We start from the raw sequence: 26,683 nt of genomic DNA, 5'->3' as shown, positions 1-26,683 counted from the left end.
AAATAGCTTAACCAAAGAATATAATAGAGTTTGTTTTTTTTTAAATCCAAAAGTGATAAAGGAGGGTTGTGACAATTTCATACACCAAAATGCCCAAACACTACAAGTTTTCACTACAAATGTCAAAATGACAAAGTCACAAATGTGAAAAACTGTAAAACATAGTGATGAAAAGTATGATGGCTGCCTCTAATCGGCATCTCCTAACACTGCACCAGAATCAATATCTGACTTTGAGACATTGCCACTATGAGTATGAGGGGTTGGCTCATCTAATGGAAATACAACCAATGCCTACTGTATCTCCTCATCAATCTGGGTGACATCCTTTGGATCAACATCCAACCGTAAAGTTGGAGTTTGTCGATACCCTAAAGTTTGACAATCTTGGAGTCGCAAAGTACTATGCATGCCAGCAATTTCTTTGCATGTCTAGAGGTCAATCTATTCCTCTTGATAGAGTGAATAAAGTTGTATGTGGACCAATTCCTCTTTGCAGTAGAGGAACTAGCAACCTATTAAAAGGAGGCAAATAGTGAGCATCCTCAACTCTTGTGCATCTTTCCCATGCCATGTCCACCATCTAATAGGATCCGTTGGAGCTAATGTAGCTCTATCTATCTCTGCCTCTGGTTTGTTGAATGTTGGACGATGAATATTAGTCGCTTGCCTTGGTCTCTATCTCAAAGGGCTGCAGAAAATTAGGAAGAGGTGACACAAGAGTGTGGCGGATTGTGTATTTGAATAACTCATACCCATTATGTATTTTATCCACTGAACACTCTTAACCATGGCTGCAACAAAATGTAGAGAAGTGGCCATAAAAGTGAAAGTGGGAATGAATTCAAACATGTATTGAACTGCACTTAAAAACTCTTTGCTTTTGTGGCACCCTTTGGTATAGACCTATGATACCGGATTCGACACCTAGAGCCCAAGTGCTGGTCCAGGTTTGATCTAGGTTCGGGTCTGGGTCTGATCCCAGTTTGGCCTAGTTTTGCAATGGGTTCAGCAGATTTGAAAAACTTCGCGTTTTGTATTTCAAATTCAAAAATCATGTCTTCCTCCATGTCTATCGGTGCCTCCATGTCCTTCAGTGCTTCTGTGTCTTCCTCCATGTCTTGACTCTGCTTGCAGTTGAATCCTATGCAAGACATGTTTTATTATGCACGATTTCTTTATAATACTTTTATTAAGGTGCAAGTAATTGATTTATATTACACATGTTATATATAGGATTCAAGTATTTATTTATAATACTTGCACGCTATATATACATAAGGCTCATTGATTTTGTGGCAGTCTTGTTAGTTTAATGTAATTTTGTATAATACTTTAAAATATTTAAAATCTAAATTAAACTTATATTATAATATATCTATTATTTAAATTATTTTATATTAATAATATTTTAAATTAAAAATTTAAACATATTTATTATTTTATAGCTATATCAGTATTAAATACATATTTATTTATTATTATATATTTATTATTTTAGTATTATTAATATTATAATTTATTTAATTGCTCATTATATATATATATACCCAAATCAGCAACCTAGGCATAGACCAATTTGTGTTAGTTTCCACCTTTGTAGGATCCACTCTCATGTCAACTCCTCCAACTCCATGTCCTAGATTACCCAAACATTGCTCGCCAAACTCATAATTCATGTTGTATAGAAGCTGTTTTTCCTTCAATACTTGCAAAATTTGCTTCAAGTGGATTACATGTTGCTTCCTAAGTACATTATTATGCATGTGTGTGTGATATCTCTTAAAACATCATTCTTTAGCTGCATAAAAGTGGCAGGTGCATTACACATGCCAAAAGGAAGAACTAACCGTTCATAGAGGCCTTGCTTGGTCTTGAAAGTATTCTTCCACGTATTTCCTCCTTACTACAAACTTGATCTTGAAAGTATTCTTCTATGTATCCCCTCAATGCAAACTTGATGATAACCAGATTATAAATCCAACTTAGTGAAATAACTTGCATGCAAAAATTGGTCCAGCAAGTGATCTAAAATTGGTAGAGGTCCGAGGGTATTGGTTTTTGATGACAATCTTATTTAGAGCCCTATAATCTATGTACATGAGCCCTATAATCCATGTACGTTCTCTTAGAGCCATCTTTCTCGCTTAACATGAGTATGGGCAAACTACATGGTGAAGTACTTGGGCAAATAACTCCATAGTTAATAATTGTCAGAGATGTTTTTCAACCTCATTACTTACTGAAGTAAATTACTTGTAAATTTCAGTATTAGGCAAATGAGATTCCAGAAGAAAATGATTCTCATGCTCTACCTGTCTTCTTGGTGGCAACCTCTAGGCTTATGAGACTTTTGGAAAAGATACTGATACTACAGCCAGTTTTTTCATTTTATGGTTAGCGTTACAAGCTAAAGAAAACACAATTCCATCTTCTTGATTATCTCTCATTAAAAGAAACAAAACTTCTTGGTCACTTAATAACTTAATTAGAACTTACCATTGCTTTTGCGTTCATTTAACATTAAAATAACATCTCTAGCATACAAATATAGAATCCCAATCACTATATCAAATGCTGTGAAATTAGAACGGCATCTACTTCAACAATAAAATGTGGACTTCAGAAAAAAACTAAAATTTCAACTGAGTAACTTAGATTTCCACACCCTTTTCTCCCAACCCAATGGTTATGGATCATATGTTTTTAAACCAAGATTTCTAGTAAGATCAGTTAAATTAAATTGCATTGAGAACCAATGTCTACAAGCGCACTTAATCTTGTAGTTTGAGAATTGAGAGTAAAAAGTTCGCTTATCTCATTAAGCTTTTTTTCTGAATTGATGGTTTTTTTGGCAACGCAACCAAGCCTTCATCTACATCCAAATTGTTCTCAACCACCATCTCGTCTTGAATGGTGGTCATGGACTTTGTAGACCCTTTTTGGATGCAACTCCCAACACCTAGCATTAGCACACAACTTCTTTGAAAGTTGAAAAATTAATGTGGCATGTTGAACATTAGGTAGGAAAAAATAAGAAGAAATGGTGGTTGGCGGGAGTGGTAAAAGTAATAAACAAGAAAGGAAGTCTTTGAAACTAAGGAAAAACATATAAGGAGAGAAGGCTAAACACATTTTTGTTGGTTCAAAAGAAGTAAATGTGAAAAGTGTTGTGATTATGTGGAGCTAAAGAGTGAGTAGTAAATAAAGTGCATGGTTATGAAATAGGGTGTGAAAAATTTCAGCTTGTTCTCAACTCGTGGCAGATGTGGACATCAAGAGGTCAAAATTCAAGAAGCATCCCCACAAGGCATATCATCTGCAAATTTGGGAAAAAGACGTGGCTAAAGTCAGATAACCAACTCCTTCCGGTCAGCGCAAAATAGAATGTTGCTGAGTATCCTATCCTCTCTTGCGTAAGGAAATCCCTAATGCTGTTTTGAATGATCAAAGGGGACAACCTCAAGGTTCCAAATGTCAGGTCATGACTGTGGGATAGCTCAACGGTTTGATGTTTTTTGCTGGTAACACAAGGGGTCTTACGTTTACAACAAGCTGGTTTGCATCTTACGATTTTGTGATTCTTGAGCTAGGAAATAAAATCAAAAGGGAAGGGTTTAGGGATCCTAAGTGCAATGATAGGAATGACTAGTGTTGCGCGTAGACAGATTTCCATAACCAATCCTTGTTTCGCTAGAGACACCCTCACAACTTGACAAGAATAGTGCAATCTCCAAGGGGATGAAGGATTTTCATACTGGAGATACTCATCTAGGCACCCAATTCTGGCGCAACTTAAAACGAATACCTACTGTTGAACTAAGCACAGTTTTGGGTTCATATTAACCATGCACGGTGACCTACAATCAGTAGGCCCCCAATGGTATGAACCGAAAATGCATCAAATACCCCCCACATTTTGCCATTGAAATCATTGAACTGTACTTCTAACTAGCTGGAAGGAAACCATGCAAACAGAATAAAACCAAAATAACAAACACCAAATCAATGTTCATATATTGATTTTAGCTGCTATTACAACAATTTCTTGCAGCAATTCTACTCTACTTCTAATCTGAAAACTGCATCTAACTTCTAACTCCTAGAAATCTAACTAACTCTAACTATTAATCCTCTAACTATCTAACCCTTTACAAGAGAAAGGCCTCTACCTTTTATAGATTTTACAATTTGAATCAAAGGCCAAGATTGACTGCATCCAAGGGCCCTGATTTGCCTTCTAGAAGCTTGGCAGCGTTAACCCATGCCTAGTTATTTTTAGTTGTCCTCTCAACCACTTTCTCAACTACCCACAACTGTTTGGCATCAATTCGGTCAATCTGGTAGTTGAAAATAAATGACCTGTGCACCCCCCTTGTTTAAATACATTAAATGGGGCCCACATGTAGTTGTTTTACAATAAAGCAGTTCAGTTTTTAAATTGATTTTCTGGAATTAATTCTAGCTGTGCATTTCTGAGAATGCATACACTTGTGGTATTTTGTGTGTTTTTTTTTGTCTTCGGTCTTGCTGGCGCTTCAACTTGTCGTCTGGTGGTGGCGTGTTTCTTCGTGCTTCATTTTATGCTCTGCGGTGTGTTCTTCATTGACAGTGCTTGGGGCTGTCCTTTTGATACTGTGTGCTGTATCATCGCTTCCCGACTTTGATCGCAATCAACTCCTCAATCTGCGCTTCAGGTTGTCACCTTAGCCTTTCTCGACGTCGTCGATCTGCAAACAATCAATTTCGACCTGAATCAATCACCTCGCAAAATTAAATAAATTTAACAAATATTAAATTTTTTGGGGCAATGTCGGGCTTTGTTTTGGTGAACATGAAAGATGTTTGCCTTTAAAACAATATAAATCCCCCTTTGCGAAATTAGGGTTGTAAGATTGAAATGCACGATTCCCCCACATTTCTATTAAAAGGAGCGATTTGCTTTACTAAGTTTTAAACGCCCCTCTCTTACCAAACTTTAGCTATGTCAAAGGCCCCTCTTCCTTCAGTAAAATTTGGACATTTCACCCAAAATAAGTGAACTCTAGTTCATATTTTAAACGCCTTTCTCTTTGTTTTGAAAACTCGGGTATTTTGCTAGGGAAGTGCGATTTTAGGCTTGTTCTTTAAATGCTTAACTTGTTTGGCTCAAAAGTTCGGCCTCTTCACTTAAAAAGTGTGATTTTCTGGCTTGGCCACCCTATCACTTTGTTTTCAAACAAAACTTGGGCCTTTTGCATATTTTGAGTGAACTTTATTTTCTTGTTTTACTTTAGACGCCTTTTACTTGTCACAAAACTTGGCCATTTGACTAAAAAAGTGCGACTTTATGTAAGACGCTCCTTTTTGCTTTATGAAATTTGGGATGCTTGGACAAATTGCGTGACCTAGGGTTTGATTCGGACCTTACGGATGAAATTCGCAAGTTTCATTTCGACTTGGTTTTGCCCTAGAAGAAACTCTCATTCAACAAATGAAGTTCGGGTATTTCAGGTGTTTTGAGAGAATTTCGTTGGGTTTTATTTCACTTAAAAAACATCGAACTTGCCCCATTAGGTAAAAAACTTGGGTTCTTTACACAGAATGAGTGAACTTTATTTTTTCTTTCTTGTGCTTGAAAATGCGTGACTTTAATCAAACACCCATTTGCTTAGCCATAAAACTCGGGCATTTTTAGTAAAATGTGCGATTCTTGTTTCTTGGTTATGAATGCCAAACTTCGGCTAAGGGATGCGACGTCGGGTTTTATTTCTACGCCTTTGGTTTGTTTACAAACTCGGACTTTTTGAGGAAAATGTGAGAATCGCGCCCTTTGCACTTTGCAAGCTTGATGGCTAAGGGGGGAAGAGAACTCGGCTTTTTGGCCAAAAATGCGAACTTTTACAATGCCCCCCTAATTCAAAACTTGGACCTTTGGCCAAAATGAAATAAACCAATTTCATTGGATTTGAAAATGTTGAGTTTTGAGGCTTATGGGCATTCCTCTTTAATCTATTCTCCCCTTTACTCTAACGTTCAAGCTCATTAGCAAGCTTGGGGATGTTAGGAGGTTTGGAATTTCATTATGGTTCAGTGCCTGTCATCTCTCTCTCAACTGGGTAATGGGGGCCCCCTATCACAGACGGGGCGTGTGTGCAAAATGCACAATAGGACCATAGGTCAACAGGGAAGTGTTGACGTGTATTTTGTACACAGCCAAACACAGAATAAAATACCCAAATGGTACCTTATCCTCTCTTGATTAGAGCCTTTGAATGCTGAAGATATCGCGAAAAGGATCAATCAGGGTGACTTCAAGGTTCTTCGTTGTAGGATCTCTACGTGTGGATAAGCACCAGTGGTCATTGTAAATGTTGTTTCTTCAAGGGGTCTTACGCACTTTCTGAGAAAGCTTGTCCGTGTCACTCTCTTTTAACTGCAGGAACAGGATTTTCCTAATACTAACAGATTCTCAAAAAATAGCAAAAGACAAGGGTTTCAAGAGATGAATTCTAATCTAATCCTAAGAATGACTCAATGTAGGCTAGACTTGGTAAGACTACCAATTTCAGTATCGCCAAGAAATTACAACTCTACTGGAATTGATACGATCTTCTAAGGTGATTCAAATAATTTTCAAATCATCAAGGATATAGGTACTATCATAGAGATACATATCAATACTCCCCAAATGATTGAATTCTTAAGCAATCTCAATATCTCCAGTTGACAACACAAGGCGTCCTTACAATCAGTAAGAAGCTAGTGGTTTGGAACGTGAATCTCACCAAAGATCAAGCACAACACTTAGTCCTTCAAACTTAAGCTTAAATACTATTTCAACTGAGAGTGATTCGAGAAAATAAACAACCATGAAGATAGCCACAAGTATTGCAATAAAACACCATAACTTCAATATTTTATTGATCTCAAAGCCAAATGGACAACAATTGTTCAAAATTCTTTCTTCACTACTCAATCTTGCTACACAATTACTTTCTTCTCTCTAAGCTCTCTCTCTTCTCTAACTTCTAACTATTATCAAAATGAAAATGAGTGAGGGTATATATAGCATCCTCAAATACAATGAATGGCCCAGATCGAAAGAAGATCAATGGCTGAGATTTTGACACCTAAACCCTAATTAGGGTTTGCTACAAAAAGGTCCCCATTTAGATGAACATTATTAAATGCATAGCCAAATATTTAATTGGCACAAAAATTGAGGAAACATAGACCAATAGGAATTAAGCTGCCACATCATCCTATAACAACTTTTCATCTAGAATTTTGGTCCCTTTCCTATGCTCTTTTTTAGCATATCCAACGAATCTAGACACAATTTTCTCAATCTCAGCAATGGGAATCTCAGGAAGATTCTTCATTCCTTCTTCCAAATGAAGGACTTGATCAAAAGCAGTGAGAAGAGCTGCCTCCCATCCAGGTTCAAGTTCTTTGATCTTCTCAATTAGGAACATGGTAGTGAACATCAGATCTCGTTGCTCATCTGTGATGACGCTCTCCTCTTTGCAGAAGATGACCTTGACTCTCTCCTCCAATTCTTGGATGTCTACATCTGTCTCAATCTTGATCCGCTTGCCAAGAATGGTACTCAACACTTCAAACACCTTATCTTGAATTGGATGGATGACACCTTCAACTTGACTGCATTTGGTGTTGATATCTTCAAAAAGGACCTCTTTCATCTGGAGCAGAGCTGACCACTGTAGGAGGTTATGAGCTCCTCCATCCATTATCTTTTCTTGTGCCAGGATCCATCTTGGTGTTTGCCTTATTACTTGCAGGACAGGAATGATAACATCTCTAGTGTGAGTGAAAGCGGCTACAGTTATCATTAGATTATGGATAACCTCAAGGACCTGGATAGCTCGATGAATTGTCTTCATCATTCTTGTTGCAAATTCAACGGCTACCATGTGAGATTTATCAATCCAAGAGCTCATAAGTTGAACCAAGCTTTTGACCCTTTCTGCTTCGCCAACTGATTCAAGAGGAAGTGCCTGTAAAGGAGATACTGCTGGATCCTGACGTCTCAAGGGCTGATTGAGATGACTAAAATAGCCTCTCCAAGCACCTCTCTCTCTCTCAAGCTTCCTATTCTTTTCCATTTCTTCCTTAAGTTTGTCTTTAAGTGCTTCAAATGAATCGGTTGCCTCTTCCATTGCTTGTTCGGCAGTAAGTGGGCCAAGCTCAAATGTTTCTAAGTCATACTCATCTGCAAGAATCTCACCCTCATACTTGTCCACTACTGGTGTAGCTATTTGCAATTTCTTGGATCCTGTCTCATCCATTATTACCTTGGACATCTTTGTGGCCTTCTTCTTTTCCATTACCTCTTGAGAATTTCCTACAAGGCTTTCTAAATCAAATACATCTTCTTCCTCTTCAACCACAACTACCCTTGTCAGTCTCTCCTTTAACCAATCCGGAATGGCGGATCTTGTTTCTCTTACTTGTATTTCTTTAAGCGGTGGTCCATCCTCTCGGAAAGGAGGTGTCGCTTCATCATCATTCTCTTCTTCATGTAGCTCACTAGCATCAACTTGGGGAGATTGACTTGATGAATGTTTAGGCGTCTGTCCCTTCTCTAGCTTATCATTTTGCACCATGGATTCCATAGATTCATCAACTTCAGGTACCATCTTCCCCTGATCTTCTCCTTGGCTTGCCTTCTTTTCATGTCGAGAAGATGTGTTTGATGGGTGACTAAGATTGGCTCCTTGCTTCTTCTTGGAAGGTTCCCTTTTCTCAGGTCTTTCTTTCCTCTTTGCACCTCTGGGATGAGAAGTGTTCTCACTCACGCTTGCTTCTCCTTCTTTTGGTCTTGCCTCCAAAGTAAGAGTCATTGATACATTCTGCTCTCTCAACTTCTGATGCTGTACATCCACCCATCTGCGAGTACATGATAAGATAGGAGCCACCAAAATTCTCAAGTCTAAAACCTCAGGCTCATTCCAATCTATCTTCACTCCTTTATCTTCTTTGTCATAAGACGACTGGAGGTATCTGCCATTATCTTGGGCTTGATCAGCTACTCTATAAACTTTGCATTTCTTGATAAAATCTAAGGGTAGCCTGGAATGCATCTTTCTTTTAACCTCTAAATCACTTGGGAGATTCATCCAAAAGTCCTCCACCTGAAACTCATGTTTGTACTTCTTACCGATTGTCTCCTCCATATACTCGTGAGGATCAAAATTCTCCCGCGAGGCAAAGGATGTGAATGAATATAAAGATAATTCCTTCTCTGCATCTTCCGAGGCTTGAGTGTTAGGACATACTTCAAGTGAATTCCCTAGTATGATGGGCACGGGAATTCCATTTCCATGTTTGTGTCTGGATGCCTTTGCATAAGCTGCCAACTGTCTAGTCACCTCAAGTAGCACTATCCTGTCTGTCGGATGCCTCGGCAACATGTAGAGAGGTGAAGGACACCCATGAACTCTGATGTATGTAAATTTTGGAAACTGGATGAACCATGCACCATACTTCTTCACAAGTTCTTGTGCATCCAGAGATAGTCGATTATGAATCCCACCTTGCAATATCCTAGTAATGTTCATCGTGAAGGTATCAATGACTAACTTGTAGTCACTTCTAGGCGGATGATGCAGATGAACATAAGAGTCACAAACTCTCATTTCTCCGGGTCCTCTTCCGATCACTCCCCTGTGAGGTAGCCCTGCATACTCGAAACTCCTGATTAAAGCATACATAACATATGAGCTCATGTGGAACGATTTGGTGGGTCTTAGCCTTCTCAACTGCACGTCCAGACTATTGCTAATAATTCTGGCCCAATGAAGCATTCCTTTTCCTTGGACTATCATTTGAATGAAGAAGAACATCCACTTTTCAAAGTAGAAGGCTTGAGGAGCCTCTGTAACTCGATTGAGCAAAGTTATCAAAACTCTATACTCCTCCTGGAAGTCGATCCTATGCGGAGTATTGGGAATCTTGTTCAGGCGAGGCCGACTTTTGAGCAACCAATTCTTATTGATGAGATTCAAACAAGTGTCAGGATCATCTTCATAGATCGACTTGGCTCCTTCTAAGCTTTTGTAAATCATATCTTTATGCTCTGGAAGATGAAGAGCTTCACTTATAGCTTCCTCTGAAAGGTAAGCTAAAGTGTTCCCTTCCTTGGATACGATCGTCCTTGATTGTGAGTCATAGTGGCGGGCACACTCGATCATCAGCTCATGACACTTGACTGCTGGAGGGAAACCTGCCGCCTTGATGATGCCACTTTCAATTATCTTCTTCGCAACAGGTGATGGCTTGCCAATGTAGGGTACCTCTCGAAACTTCCTCAGATTGAAGTTTCCTAAGTTGGTGTCTCCAATATTACTCCATTTGGACACGATCCTAGTCTCCAATTTGTCATTCTTCTGATCTTCTTTGATGAGAGCCGGGCGACTAGTAGATACTCCTGCCTTTGGAGTCACCATCTTGATACCTACACAACATTTCAAAATTAGTCCTTGAGGATTAAAGGGTAGAAAATAAGACTCAAAAGGAAGATTTAAGATATTAATTAGGAAACTTCATGATAAATCTAGAGTTATCATTTCCTAATTAACTAATCACACTTGGACTAAAAAAACCTAAAAATCAAGTCTTGAATAAGGATATTAAGATAATTTCGCCATACCTCCTCTTGAGTATTCAAAAAAAACTTGACAATGATGAAAGAAAACTAGACTTTGATGGACAAGGCCTAGATTGTAATCCTCCCTTGGATGGATTGCGCCTCCTCTAGCTTCAAAAAGAATAAATTCCACCCTCCTTAGTATCCACACTTAGTAGAAATTCGCTCCAAACAAGCTATATTTCGCTCCTCCATTTTGCTCTTCAATTTCGCATTCAAGAAGGGATGAATGAATGATTAAAACATGAACAAAGCACCCCCATTATATAGAGCGCTCACCTCTTGTTTCCCCTAGGCCGACTTGGCAAAAAAGGGAAAAAAATAAATAAATAAAATCTCTAAAAAGGGTGGCCGACTTGCCTATAAAGGCAAAATAATTCCCTTGAGTGCTCATTTAATTTAAAAAAATTAATTTTAATCCTCCAAGGTAAAATTTCGATTATTTCAAGGCTTAAAATTAATTCATTAAATGCAAAATGCTTTTAAATTAATGCGAATTTAAATTTAATTTTCCACATGCCTCAAATTTAGCAATTTTGGTGATTTAGTGCAAACTGGAGAAAATCAATTTTTTGATCAAGGTCTTAATGAAGTTTGCTAATGATTTCGCCCTGGACCCTCTCCAAGGGTCGGGAGCGATTTTCCAAATTTAGCCTTGAATATTTCGTACCTTGACTCTAGAATCTCTTGGAGGGTAAATTCATATCCAGTTTAAGGTCTTGCATTTCAAATTTTGGTATTTTGCATGAGGAATTTAGGTGGAAATGTGGATTTCGCCCTGGACCCTCTCCAAGGGTCAGGAGCAATTTTCTCATTTTAGGCTTATAATCCACCTTAACTTAATCGTTGAACTCTCTACGCAATTTCCAAAATCCATTTCCTTGCACCACCAAGTTACTTCATCAAAAATCTTGGAGGAAATAATGCTTCTAGAGGAATTTCGCCTTAGACCCTCAGCAAGGGTCAGGAGCGATTTTCATAATTTGGCTCAAAATTGACATTTTCCAAAGCTCAAAATTTCTTCAAGGCATCTCAAATAGGCTTTCTCACTGAATTCCAGTCTTAGTTCTATCCATCTTAGGAGAAAAAGTGTGATTTTGGTGTTTTTCGCCCTGGACCCTCTCCAAGGGTCAGGAGCGATTTTTGCAACTTTGACTAAAAATCCTCACTTCCTCATCTAAAAACTTCTTCACCAAGCAAGATCATGTTTATGCCTCCAAACTAAGCAAGAAAATCCTCTTTCCAAGTTTTTCGCCCTGGACCCTCTCCAAGGGTCAGGAGCGATTTTGCAAATCTAGACTCAATCCATCATCATTTTTTGTTGAAACTTTATTTATCACTAGGTAATGTCTTTCCTTCTCCACTCCATCCAAATTTGTCTTGTTTCTGCAAGGTAGGATAAGAGGTTTTCAAATTTTCGCCCTGGACCCTCTCCAAGGGTCAGGAGCGATTTTTCTTTCCTAGCCTAGGATCATCAAGTTTTGGGAGCAAATCTTTATTCATCATGTCTTTGAAGGCCTTTTCTACCTTAGCATAACCTTGCCTTAGCACAATCTTGAAGGGAACATGTTGGTTTTATGATTTTCGCCCTGGACCCTCTCTAAGGGTCAGGAGCGACTTTTGAATTCTAAGCATATTCCTTCATTCTTTAGACTTTAAATCACCTCTAAGGCATAACATATCACGTCCTTCTCCTATCCAAGGAAGATATAGCAAGATTTTGTCTTAATTCTACAAAAAAAAGGAGAGAACCTTGGAAATTCGCTCTAGACCCTCTCCAAGGGTCAGGAGCGATTTTGATAATTGCCTTCAAAACTTTCATTCTTAACAATCCTTCTTCACTTCAAGGCAATTCAAACATCATTTCAAACTCGTGTGTAGGCTTAGCTTCGTTCAAACTTGGAGGAAAAAGTAGGTTTTTAGAATTTTTGCCCTGGACCCTCAGCAAGGGTCAGGAGCAATTTTCCCCATTTAGCTTGATTGCTTCTTTGTTGGCCATCCAAATTATCTTCAATGGGTAAAACATATCCCTTCGCATCCATTCCAACCATAAAAATCATTTTGACTTTGCAAGAAAAATGTGTTTTTGAGAATTTCGCCCTGGGCCTTCAGAGAGGGTCAGGAGCGAACTTTGCCATCTAGACCAAAATGCTTCACTTTTCACCTTGAAACTTGTTTGCTAAGGAAGATTTCACCTTGTATTGTGCTATGAATAGGATTTCATGCCCAAGAAAGGTCAGAAAATGTGCTTATAAAGAATTTCGCTCTGGACCCTCAGCAAGGGTCAGGAGCGAAATTGCCTTTCCTGGGCAAAACTCCTTCATCTTTGATCTCCAAACAAGTTTGGAGGCTTCATCATGCTCATTTCACCATTCATCATGTCTGTGATATCTCAATTTGACCAAACAAGGTCAGAAATGACTCAAATAGGAATTTTTGCACTGGACCCTCAGCAAGGGTCAGGAGCGAATTTTAGGTTTTCAACAAAGTCCTCCATCATTTCAAGTTAAACTTTTTCAGGCGGGTAGAGGGAGATGCTCATTTGCCATTCATGTTCAAAACTTGGTCCTTTTTCACTGCAAAATGAGGAAAAAACAAAATTTCGCCCTGGGCCTTCAGCAAGGGTCAAGAGCGATTTTACCTTTGTTGCCCAAGATTCATCATTTTTCATGTTTTCAAACCTTCGAATGCATCAAGTGACGTCCAATCTTCCTTCCGGGAGACCCTGCACAAAACAAGTTAGCCAAAATTAGAGATAAATAAATTTAAACAACATTTTCGCCCTGGACCTTCAATAAGGGTCAGGAGCGAAATCCTCACTTTAGGCTAAACTGCTCAAAATTTAAGTCTCAAACCACTTCACAAGGCAAAGTTAGGTCATTTTCAAGGCTAGGAACCAGTTAGCAAATCCATCCCAAAACAAGAAATTGTGTTTAGAATGGAGTTCGCCCTGGACCCTCAGCAAGGGTTAGGAGCGAATTTTCTATTTTAGGCATCATCTTGCTCTCAAAAAATCGATCAAAACCTCTCCAGCCAAGAACACACAAATTCATCTTAAAACATGTCAACACTTAGTCAAAATTGTGAAGGAAATCCAATCTACAAAGAATTTCGCCCTAGACCCTCAGCGAGGGTCAGGAGCGAATTTAACATTTTCAGGCTCTTGATCCATTCCATTCCCTATTTAACTCGGCCGACTAGACTCACTTTCTTCAATGACCATGCTCAACTGACTCAAACTTGGAAACAAACAGGACTTTACCCCAAAAAACCTCTATTCAATCCAAACCTAACCTGAGACCTATTTGACTCCCCTGACCTAACCAATTTGACTCCCCTGAAAGGTTTACCTCATTCCAACAATCTCAATTCTTCAGGGAGACACTTAACAATTTTCCAAAATTTGACTAGACTTAGCTTGAATGATGCCAAAAAAGAACCCTTAAGGTTTAGCCCTAGCCCAGACAGACAACCACTCACTCAAAATTCCAAAAGCAGAGAGGAAGCAAAACAAAAGCAAAAAGAGGGGGTCCCCATTCTAATGGGGCGATGTGTGAAATGGTCACAACAGGAAGGAGAGACTTGGTGATGATGCAACCAAACTTGGGTACCCAATAAATGGAGTGATTTTATAAGAAAAATTGCAGCATAATGGAAGTCATGAAATTAGATATGGGCGATGTTATTGTTCTTTGTTTTGTATGAATACATGGAAATTTTCATTAGAGTACATTGCAACATGCTCTACTTTGACAAGGCATATAAAATTATTCTAGCAACCATTCACACAGTTTTTAGGTCACTCAATGATGACCAAGATGTAAAGAAGTGGGACACAAGGGGTAGCATCATGATTGAAGAAGTGGTTTTGATGACTGAAACATTCTCCATCTAATGGGCATTATTCATAAGGCACATATCAAACGTCGACATAAGATAAATTACCAAGGTCATTGCTTGGAAGATCTACCATAGAAACCGTAAGTATTTAGCATGGCCAAGAGCATCTAGATTGCTTGGACATGGTAAATGACATGGAGTACAACCTTTGTGAGGCACTCAAAGAAAAATTGCAAGACAACTTGGAGAAGATAAAGAAAGCTAAACATGAGTTTTGCTATGGCGTTCTTCTCATAGTGCTTGCAATTTGTTTACAAGAATTATGTTAGGAAGGTACAAAGAGAAGCCAAACCCATAGCCTAGTAAATTCAAGATCATTTAGAGACGTACACATGACACAATTATTTCCATTAGGGTTTGTGAAGAAAGTATAAGAATGATGATCGTGACATGATATCACATCTTTGGCATGATTGTAGGCAAGTATAAGGACAAACAATAGTAGTAGATGATGATTTTATTTGTGTCAAATCCCCTAATATCATTGATTAGAAAAATTAGTTGAAAACCTTTTGGACCATTGCGGTCACTGTGTTTCATGTTCATTGGAGTGTTGAGAGGTGCTAGGGGATGGTTTCATCACTCTTGGTGGATTGTTTTGCAAAAGGGAGTTATAAAGATGGTTGAGGATGATCAAGGATGGTATCAAAGATTTCTGAAAGTCTTTGGAAAAGTTGCGAACCTCTAAATGACCTAGAAAACCTCTTTTTCCAAACTTGTTGCTTTGGATAGATGGCAAATTTGCCATATATCACAGTGAATGCCTCAAATATTGTGAATATGTGTACACCTCTTGGAATAACCAATGCTTTCACCAAATCTTTAGATATGATGTGGATTGGAGGGCGTTTTTATCATTTGATATTCTAAATTTTCTGATTGTTTTATCATTTTTCAAGGATGGAATACTTAAGGGAGGTCATGTATTCATTTTACACAATTTGTAACGAGTTGGCTTTCATTCTATTTTGGTTTTGGTGCATCTTGTGATTGCTTCAATTGTGTTCTTGATAGTCTTTCATGGTAAGAGTAGTGTTGTAGGCATGTTAGGAGTTTCCAAATTTGTTGTGTAAGCTCATTGATCCATAAACCAACGAGGACACTTCTCTCATGTAGTCATAAATTATTAGTTCCTGCCAAGGAAGGATCATCAACTTTTAGTTCCTGCCAAGGCAGGATCATCAACTATTAGTTCCTGCCAAGGCAGGATACTATTGCATTCATTTAATTCTATTTTTCCATTTGTTTAACCAATCATTAAATATAATTAAAAATTTTGAACAAAAGTTCCAATGTCTATGTTTAATTTTTATTTTAAATGATTTAAAATCGTCATTTTTCTTTTTTTTTTCTATTAGTTTGAGTAAGTGCAAAATTCAATTTTACATATTTAAATTCATTTAATACATTACATCAAATGTATAAAATATTAAATTTTCTTAGTACAAAATGGCGAAGGCTATAATGAGGTTAGCAGACAATGGGTGAAGACAATGTGAAATTGTTCTGAAGCTTCTAAAACACATAGAGGTATCATTTTGTCTTCAAAGGTTATTGGTTCCAGAAATTTCAAGTATATTTTTCTTAGCATGTGGAATCTAAGGAGAAGTGTTCAGGCCAAGAGAGATTAGGGATCGCCAGATCTGGTGTTCCTGATGCCTATTCATCATGCTTTTGTGCTTTGCTGGATTTTTCTATAATTAGTTTCGGATTCATTTTATAATGGAATTGCCTTTGTCTGTGTCCGGATTCCTAGTTTTTATGGGGGAATTATAAGAAGAATTTCAATTATTAGTAGATCTGTTTCCATTTTTGTGTGTTTTTTTTCTAAGAAAATGAAGCAACTTGGAGTACTCTTCACATCCGCTGCATCTGCCACGATTGTGGCTTTGACATCTTTTAGCAATTATGACATCCTAGTATAGGCCTTTGCACCTATGGAAAGTTTGCACCTATGGAAAGTTATAATTTTGTCCCTTGTTTTTTCTTCTTTTCTCAAATTTCTAGAGTTATTTGTGCTACTTCGATCGACAACTTCTTGCATGAAATAAAAGTATGGACTTAAATAATGGCGTATTTCCATTTGTAAGAGCAAAACTGTGAAAGATCGAAGAACAAATGCATAGAGGAAGCATTTGTGCCAAGGTTCGATGGCCTTCGATTTATTGAAAGCCTAGTAATTGCTCACAGATTACAGTTTTTTTGGATGAAAGATTGAATATACCGCTTTACACAGTAATTATTTGAGAAATTATGTTGCAATTTGCTTTTGTTGTAAATGGCAATTTTTTTGAAATTTAGAATCCACCATAGCGGAGTGATTGTACCTTATTTAAATTTTTCTGTTTTTGATCTACACTTAAAAATTGTCTACTGTGATCAATTAGATGTGTTTTGTAGCTTTTGGATTACGTAGTTTTTTTGTTTTGGAAATTATGACAATGTCTTTGATGTTTCAGAGAATTTTATATTGTTACATTTTTTGCTTCCATCATGGATTACGGAGTACCATTGAAAGGTTAATTAAAAAATTACTACATAGTTTAAAGAGGAAATAGAAAAAAAATATAGAGCCATGGGAAATTAGGAAATAATCTTAATTTTGCATATAGGCGATTAAACTCCAGTAAAATGTAAATGGGAAAATATTTTGGATGCTTGTGTGGTCACTAACGAGGCCAAACCATATTGTTACTCTAAGTAGTGGCTGATTTGACCAATTGGGGATTTAGATTGAGCTCATAACAAAATTAAATTAAGATTAAATTCAAAATAGAATTAGATTAAGATGACCAATCCAAATAAGATGGCCATATGAATGGATTAGTATTTGTGGTCATGACTGGTTCCTCCATTGCTCCGACGTATGATTGAATTTTTGCCTAGTTGTTGTCTGTAACATCTTTGCCGTACAAGGAGCAATAGTTGAGGTAAAGGTACAGGCATTTCATTCTCTATAAAGACAGTTGTTCCATTCATGGCCTATAATTGAGAGCTAGTTCATACTTACGTATATTTAGCTTGATGTACTTAGGGCCCTTGCCACCATTAATCAATTACTGGGGACCATTGCTAGTCTTCTTGCTAATATGACCCTTTCTATCGGTTTGTTATCTCATTTTACCTATTTTACCGTTCTTCAAATGTTAATACTAATTTATTATAGAGGAGAAAAGTGCCTCTTTGTATTTTTTTACTTGTTTTATGTTATATTATATAAATTATTTTAATATTTTTTTATTTTTTAAAATTTGCTAACTAAATTTTTTGAATTTAAATTTCTATTCATCTATCCTTTCATCCTTCCATCCCCAAATTTTTTAAATTTAAATTATTATTCCTTTATCCTTCCATCCTTCTCTCTCTCTCCCTCTCTCTCTCTATATATGTATATATATTTATCTCTATCTCTATCTTCCTATCTCTCTTTCTCACGCACACACTCCATGTTTCTCCCTCCCTATCCCTCTCTCTCTCTCTCACACACACACACACACACACACTATTTCTCCCTCCCTATCTCCATCTCTATCTCCATATCCCTCGTACTCTCCCCTTCTGGACATCTATCCCTCTCCATATATTTATCTCTCTCTCACCTCTTCTATCAACACTATTGGCAAGAACTTGACGCATTGCATCCCTTATTAAAATTTAGATACAATAAATTATGAGAGTAGTTAAAAGTGATTAATACTTATTGAAGATTTAATTGCATTTATGTAATGTCCCCTTTTTGGATGATCCTGAATCTTGCCATAAAATTACAAATTCAATTAAAATAGGAAATGTAATATAGCTAGAATTATCTTTACCAATAGAATGTTGTTATCAAGATAAATCTTGACTTAGGTCTTGCAATCATGTTGGACAAATTTTTAAATATAATTCATAAGACCGATTATTTTTATTAGGGTTAGGGATCTAACAACAATTATAAATTCATATATATACCCCTAATCATCTTAACCTATTTAGATGAACCATGCAATAGCTTTGAACTTTAGAGAACAAGCATCCATAATTCCATTTCCCATAATCAACCATAGTAGGGTTTGGAGAGGAAAACCATAAAGGGTGCTCAGAGACTGTTAAGCCCAATTAAACCCAATAGCTCACAACATCCAACTAAGCGAATTCTTCTCTTGGCCCACAAGTGGTAGGAATAGACAAATCCATCACTTGGGGTGGCCTACATAATTCGAGGGAACCTGGGTTGTTGAGGAAGGTTGTTCAGCCCAATTAAGCCCAAGAGTATGCAACATCCATCTAAGACAACTCGTCTCTTGGCCCACAAGTGGCTTTTTATTATTATTTTATTTGCCTTGTCTCAAGTGGGTCCCACACTAGATTTTGTTGGCCTTAGTTCTTCTGTTGCTAAACGGAATTGGAGTAAATCCTCCTTTATCCACTCAGTGAAGCGTAACTGGTTGCTAATGAATCTTTCTATTTGTGTTGCAGACAATCCTTGCTCATTTGGCCCTACACACATTTTAATCCCTTTCTGGGTAGGGCCTCAAAAGTGACATCTCACCCGATAATATGAGCACCTATAATTGGTTTTACAAAAATTACAATTCCATTTATATCCCCCATCTCTTGGAAGTTGTTGAAGCATTGTAGTATAATTCCATAAGGGAGATCCTATCAACTTTAAATTTTTGGTTTTGAGTCTAGTAACCCCCACCACTGAACTTGAACTTGTTGCCATTTTGATTTTTTTGGTATTATAAAAAATTAAACATATCTAAATTAGAAAAAAAATAAAAATGAAAGATTACACAATGTAAAAGCTAGTGAAAGTATGAAAAACATTATAAAAAATAGTAGAACTTGTCTATCTTTTTCTTAAAAAATTAAAAAAAAAAAAACTTCAAAAACATGAAATTACTTATTAAAAGAGCAAAGAATATGGTTAAATGCTTACCTTAGATGCGTGAATCTCCTTTGCGCAAGCTCTCCTCCTTCCTCAAGCACTCTACGAACGATCTCCTTCGAAAATAACTACCTGCCCTTCAAAATGCCAAAATAAAAACAGAGAGAATGAATGAGCATATTTTAGGTTGAAATGATGTTATAGGTAGGTGGATTAGGGTTTTTTTTTAAAAGGCAAAAAAAATGGTGTTTTTAACTTTTTTATGTTTTTTAAGTCACTTTTAAGTGACTTACCGACAACACTTCCGGGTTTGCACCTGGGTTTGCCCAAGTGCGGCCTGGGTGTGCCCTAGGGGCCTTGTGTTCTCTGTGAATCTGCGTACACCAACCCTCAGAGAATTCGGGGCCCCTAGGGTGCACCCAGTGCGTACCTAGGTGCGACCCGAACCCAAACCTGCACGGGCTTCGTCCGAGCACGGGGCACAGGAGTGCTGAACCCGGTAACTAGGGGTTGGGGAGAAGAACAAATAGGTGCAAGAGGGCCAAAGTGAAACAAGAGTGTCCTAAATGATACTTCATTTCCTTTAATGACCATGGAGACATTATGAAACCCTTTAGAAAAGATGAGCGCACTTCTTGCCTAACATTGTTGAGATTTCTTCCATCATCGTTGCCCTAGGGATGAATAAGCAAACCATAAAGAATGCGAGGCTGACTCGAGAAAGTTAACTCCTATCCAAAAATCAAACTCAGGGATGTCCATCATAGTATGCAGTCAGATTGGATGAGCAAATACGTGCCACTGGTAGAAGTAGTAGGGAAGTCATTAGATCAATTGGGGAAGTTAGGCTTAAATATGTTGTAGAAGATACTGCAAAACTTATTGACTCACATTGGGCCGTTAGAGGAGCAATAACAAAAGCCTAAGACAGAGGCTTTTAGGGATGATCTAGCAAATCAAATGATCCTACTTGTTTCACAACTCATTGCACAAAGGCAAAAGATGAATAGATTGGGAGATTTCTTACTTTAGAGGACACTCTATGACTTACTTTGCCTACTTCCGAAGTTGGATGAGTAGGACATTAGATGTAAAGAAAGGTTGGATAGTTTGGAATAACAGTTGATTACCACATTGACACAATATGATGTTGAACAAGATACAACAAGAGAGGAAAGGAAGTGGTTATTGACCCTTGGGGAAGAGTATAGGACCAAGTAAGCTAGCACACATGATTACCATTAATAAGATGGATGAATATATTAGTGTGCTGAGTTGATAGTTTGAGAAGATAAACAATGTGGTAACAATAAATTAGAAATATTCTGGGCTTACTTGATTTTCAACAAACAAATTTAAAGCAATCCTATTCATCATTTATGTAGGCATATTTTCATTGATATTTTCTTAGCGAGAATGTGCTTAGTTAATATTCTCTGTTATAAATTTTGGGAGTTACATATCTATTAGCTGTTGGATAATTCTAAGTTGACAATCTTACCAAAATCTTTCAAGTTCACCTCAATAATAATAAGTGGTCAGAGGATTGGAGAAGCAGCTTCGCCCACATACCAGTCAGACTAAACTTCTACTAGTAAACATCATCGAGTGTTGTGGAGGCATAATTTTTTGATGCAATAGTGGATTGACTATTTGTTATTTAAATTATAAGTCTATAATTTGGTCAAGTTCGATCCCAGATTTTGGTGCCTGCATAATTTGGAAATGCAACTTGATACTTTTCTGGCATGATAACAAATATGGCATTTGGTAATGCCCAACAGTTAACTTTTCTTGGATAGTTTTTCTCATTACTTACAAATATTGTTATTCTCACTTCCTTTCCATTACTTTCCTTTGTGATAGTATTTTATTATTTGGAAGCAAAGCATATGCAAGTGATTATTTAAAAGTCCATTACATATGTGATCAAAGCAGGATGCAGACAGTGGCAGCAGGGGTCTTGACAATAAGGAAAGAATTTCTCATGAAGCAGCATTAGTGCGATTAGGAAGGTACAGCAGATATTTGTAACCTTATTTTGCTTGTGTCAAGTGCATTATATTGCATTTTCTAAATTTATGACACTTCTAATGATTTGTTTGATTGATGGAATGATATCAGATCAGCTGGTGGTTTAGTTACTAAAACTACAGTTGAAGTTGTCATACCAGAATATGCAATTGCAGCACTTACTCGGAAATCTGAGAACAATATTGCTCAAATCAGTGAGGTAAGGTTTTTCTTACCTCAGAAGGAGGATGCCTTTTAATTTCTATACTGTATATTAATATAATTCAAGGTTTAGCATAGCATAGTACATCAATCAAAATCGGATTTACCAGGTATAACTGCAATAAATTTGAAAAAGCTGGCATCAATTACATCATTTAAGATGCAATTTATTCAATACTGCATGCTTCTTAGTTTGGAGGCCTGGTTTTACACGATGCAGTTTTTTAAATCATGCTGAGAGGCATAACTACAATGGCAACTAGGGTTGGAGTGTAATGGCATGATCGTGTTAACATAAACTATAAAAGAGCCAACATACAACTTAAAAATACAAAACAAATAAAATATGACTGACAGAGAAAAGTTTTAATAACTCTATAAAATTATGGTTATTTTCATTTAACTATATTGAATAAATAATACAAGTAAAATAATTATGTATTTTTGAAAATAAAATAGTACATAGCTATTCACTTCAATAAACAAGGGACACAATGCTTCTAGTTCCTGCCAATAGTGTTGATGTGAGAGTGTGAGAGAGAGAGAGAGAGAGAGAGAGAGAGAGAGAGAGAGAGAGAGAGAGAGAGAAGGGGAGAATAAAAGGGATGTGGAGAAATAGAGATAGAAAGAGGGAGATAATGAGAGAGGAGGGGATGGAGAGATAGAAAGGTAAAGATATAAAAGGTGATATATAGAGAGTAGAGATAAGTAGATATATACATAGAGAGATAGAAAGGTAAAGATATAAAAGGTGATATATAGAGAGTAGAGATAAGTAGATATATACATAGAGAGATAGGGGAGAAATGGAGCAAATAAGAGAGATATGTAGATAATGAGACATAGATAGAGAGGGAGAGGAGAGATTTGAAGAAAAAAGATAGAGGGGGAATAGTAACAAATAGAGATAGACATAGAGAGATAAAGATAGAGATAGAGATAGAGATAGAGACAGAGATAGAGATAGGAAAGGAGAAACAAAGAGTTTGTGTGTGTGTGAGTATTATTAGTTATAAAAAGATTTGAAATATATTTATTAGTTGCGGATGACATTTTAGATATTTGCATGAAATGAGCTAAAGAGTTATAAATAAATATTTAAAAAGAGCTAAAGAGATACCTATATTTAATTTAAGAATATGAATAAATAATACAAATAGTATATTTCATATTTTAATTAACATTATATGTTAAAATTATAATATATTTTTATTCAATAATGTATATTATTAAGCATGATATATAATAATAAATATATATCTTATTTATAGAAAACATAAATAAATAATAAAGATATCATATATGTAGCATAAATAAAATATAATATTAAATAAAAATAAATTTAATAGTTAAAATTATACCAAAATAATATATAATATTAAATTGAATTTATTTAGATTATTATATAATATGTAATAATAAAATATACATTTTTTAAATTATATATATAATTAAAAAAAATTAAGCAATATCCTATCTCCTTTCTTTTTAATCATCATTTACAATTCAATATTTCAATCTTAAATCACTTAAATAATTTAAATTCTATTTAATCAATTATATTACTCAAATAAAAACATTTACATTGTATCTTTTATTTCCTACAAATAAAAAAAAATGTTTATAATATCTATATCTATCTTGTAAAAGATGTTTTTATCTCAAATTTTCTTTTTCTTTATTCTTTATTATTTTTGATAATATTATTTTTTAAATCAAATTAAAGCATAAAACAAAATCTTTAAATAATATTATTGGATGTTACATATGCCTTTACTAAAAAAAGAAAAAGAAAATATTTGAAATGTTCTTTCCAGAAAATAATTAATAGAAGAGATAAATATATTATTTTACACAAAGAAAATTGAATTTGTTTTTTTTTGGTAAAATTGAATTTTCTACTTATTGTAACCAATAAGAAAAAAGAAAAATGTCAATTTTATAACTATTTAAGATAAAAATTAAACAAAAACTATAGAATTTTGTTGAGAAATTTTAATTCTATGCATTAATTGGGCAAATTAATTAAAAATGTGAATTGAATGGATGCAATAGTATCCTGCCCTTGGCAGGAACTAATAATACTATGTGATTAAATATATAATTAAGATAATATCTAAATATTATAGTAAAAGGTAGAATATAGAGCTATATTAGATAATAAGTGTGATTTGTTATAACTTATATTCATCACATAATCAAAGATTTATCTGTAATATAATCAAATGTTCATATTGATTTATACTTCAATTTATTTTTTATATTGTATATTTATCAAATAATTTTAATGAAATAATTATGTCGTTTAGTGAATAAAATAGAAGATAGTATCTTAAAGTAATTATATGACTAGATATATAGTTTATTTGTATTACAGTGAAAAATAGAATATGAATCTATAATAAATAACGAGAATGATGTGTAATAACCTATATTCATTATGTGATTAGAGAATTATCTTTAATATAAGCAAATATATATGTGACTTATACACTTATATAACTATACATATATCTATACATTACTTTATTTACATTGTTTGGAGATACTCCCATATACACAAATGCTTAAAAGTAATTTATACAGAAATGTTACTTTTATTGATATATGATATATGTATATATATATTTTGATAATTTGTATATAATATATAGAAGAGTAGTATTACTTACATATATACATAAGTAATGTTACTATATATTAGCAATATCATTCTTATATATGCATAATATAAAACATATATATTACTTACACATTTAAAAGTCATATTTCTATATATATAAACTAGCATACCTATCTTTAGAAAAATCTACATAGATGGAGAGATATCATTCTTGAGGTGGGTATTCCGCTTTGATCACAAATCTAGTTAAAATTAGGCATCTTGAGAATAATATCTCTTGGCATCTTTTACATTTTTTCTTCAAAAGATAAGTATGCTAGTTATATCCATTATTTAATGATTATTTTTAATCATTTTTGTTCCACCTTTTGCCTGTTTTAAACCCATGTAATTCAATTGCTGTGTAAATGGAATGCTATAATGAGATTTTCGATGTATGTATAAGTTCTGTGGTTCCAGGAGCCCGGATGTAGAAAACAAGGCAGTTTTTTGTCAACTTTTCGATGCCATATGCTGCCCTAGTTTTTTATTTGTCTTTGAGAATATTTGCTATAGTTCTACAAATGTCAGGGGTAATGTGATTCCTGTTATTGTCTCTATTGTTTTAATTAAACAGTTTTTGAGGATATTTACATTATTTCCTCAGATGTCAGGGGCAATTGTTAACTTGCTTGAAGTTAGACCTGGATTTGAGAAAGTAGTTGAAATATCTGGATCTCCAGAGCAAACGCACAGAGCTCAGAGTCTACTTCATGCATTCATTCTCAAAGGTAAAATATCATTTGCTGATAAGCTTTTCATGAACCCTTTTTTTGGGGAGTATGCATCTTTGTTTAGATCTTTATTCTGCTTTCTTACAATTGAATGATATGTTCAACTGAATTTCTACTTCATCAACAGCACAAGAACTAGAATCCCAGAGTTAACCAGGCATTGAATTTATGTTCAATCAAGAAAATTGCTCGCATGCTATGGCCAAGCTGTGGAAATCTTGCATAGTAAGTAATTTATAAAGCTTCAGATGTTCTTTTAAGATCTTGGTTGCATGGCCAAGCTTTCCTCTGTAGAAAGGAAGTTGTCAAGGGCTTCAAAGTAGAGTTTCTTTCTGTAATTATCTGGAATGGTCTCCTGGAAATCTATTTGTTCCATATAATGTAAAAATTGCATGGTATTACATATGATTCCAATTCAGATCTATATGAATTTTCTGAGAGCCAGAGCTGTTTCAATATTTTTGTGTATTACAGTGGGATTGTTCTCTGAGTTGTCATTTCCATATTATGGGATAGGAGACAGATATGTATGGTTATCCAGGGGCCAGAATTTGGCCCCAAAGTCATCTATTGAAATTGTTCTGTAAGATTTTTTGAGGTCATTGCTGTTGCACTTCAAGTTAGATTGAACCAGAAGCTGACATATTAAGATGTTGGATGATTTAGAGGATTTAGTCTCCTTTGAGGATGTCAGAAAATATGATACTAGAAGTATGTGGCTCATGCCTGGAACCTTAGTCACCGAGTTTGCTGTTTTTTTTTTGTACAAATTCGAAATTTAGCAAATTCAAAAAAAAGAAAAAGAAAGATCATTTGAAAATTCCCTAAAGTTTGCACAGAATTTAAAGGATTTGACATTTATTGAAGAAAAACCAATTCATCTGCTGGGGTTTCTGCTAGGGCATATTATTTAAAGCCACAAGAAAATCATTTTCTACATAAAACTTCACTGCTCTTATCAGGTCGTGCCAAAGATTCAGGAAGCTCAGAGCTGTTTGTTCTCAGAGTTTAGACATCTGCTGTTCAATTTTGGAGGCATACTGCTCAAATTTGGACGTCTGCTAGTAATGTTTAATTGTTAATTTGTAGGCAAGGTTGCTAGGTAGGATGCCGTCAAACTGATTTTCATTTCCTCCACTTCTGCCAATGTCATTTTTTTCCCCTCATGCTCCACTGTTGCTGCCATTTTCACAACCTTGAATAATATTTTAAAGTTAGGTTTCTGAGATTCTTATGATAGTAAAAGTTATTAACAGTTGAAAATTTTAATTAGATTTTAATCATTTTATATTTTTTTGGTATTTAAATTGAGGGAACAGGGTCCCTCACCTGTTTGTATTATAACCTCAGATTAAAAACTTGTGACTTGGGGGGAAAGTTTGCAGGCCCATATTTGACTTGGACATAGTGACTCAGCAAATACTTGCCAAAACTTTGAAAAAATTTCTAAACATTAAAAAACTTGGAATCTGTTCGAAATCAATAAAAATCCATTCAAGTCACCTGAAATTGTAAGTGTGAAAAAATGAACTGATTTTTTGCCGTTATCTTGATATTTGTGCTTGTTGGCAAATTTTCAATTTCAATTTGCAAGTACTTGGCGATGAGTTTTTGGGTGAGTGACT

General features: G+C 35.6%; 1 protein-coding gene across 3 annotated transcripts in view; it reads left to right on the top strand.

Moving 5' to 3' along the window:
* The window catches only part of LOC131076480 (RNA-binding KH domain-containing protein RCF3), a 97,834-nt gene extending 72,336 nt beyond the window's left edge, over window positions 1–25,498 (top strand). Inside the window, exons 5-8 of one of the 3 annotated variants that reach the window (XM_058013690.2) lie at window positions 21,366–21,442; window positions 21,552–21,660; window positions 24,932–25,055; window positions 25,186–25,498. In XM_058013690.2, the coding sequence (XP_057869673.2) occupies window positions 21,366–21,442; window positions 21,552–21,660; window positions 24,932–25,055; window positions 25,186–25,211 (336 nt within the window). In that variant the 3' untranslated portion in view covers window positions 25,212–25,498. Of the gene's footprint in view, window positions 1–21,365; window positions 21,443–21,551; window positions 21,661–24,848; window positions 24,859–24,931; window positions 25,056–25,185 lie in introns of those variants that run through there. The other 2 variants (XR_009113351.2, XR_009113352.2) reach the window with 2 other exon arrangements.
* The last annotated feature ends 1,185 nt before the right edge of the window (window positions 25,499–26,683 follow it).

The sequence above is a fragment of the Cryptomeria japonica genome, chromosome 5 (assembly GCF_030272615.1).
Source record: "Cryptomeria japonica chromosome 5, Sugi_1.0, whole genome shotgun sequence".
NCBI classification, from domain to species: Eukaryota; Viridiplantae; Streptophyta; class Pinopsida; order Cupressales; family Cupressaceae; genus Cryptomeria; species Cryptomeria japonica.
This window is presented reverse-complemented; position numbering and strand designations above follow the sequence as displayed.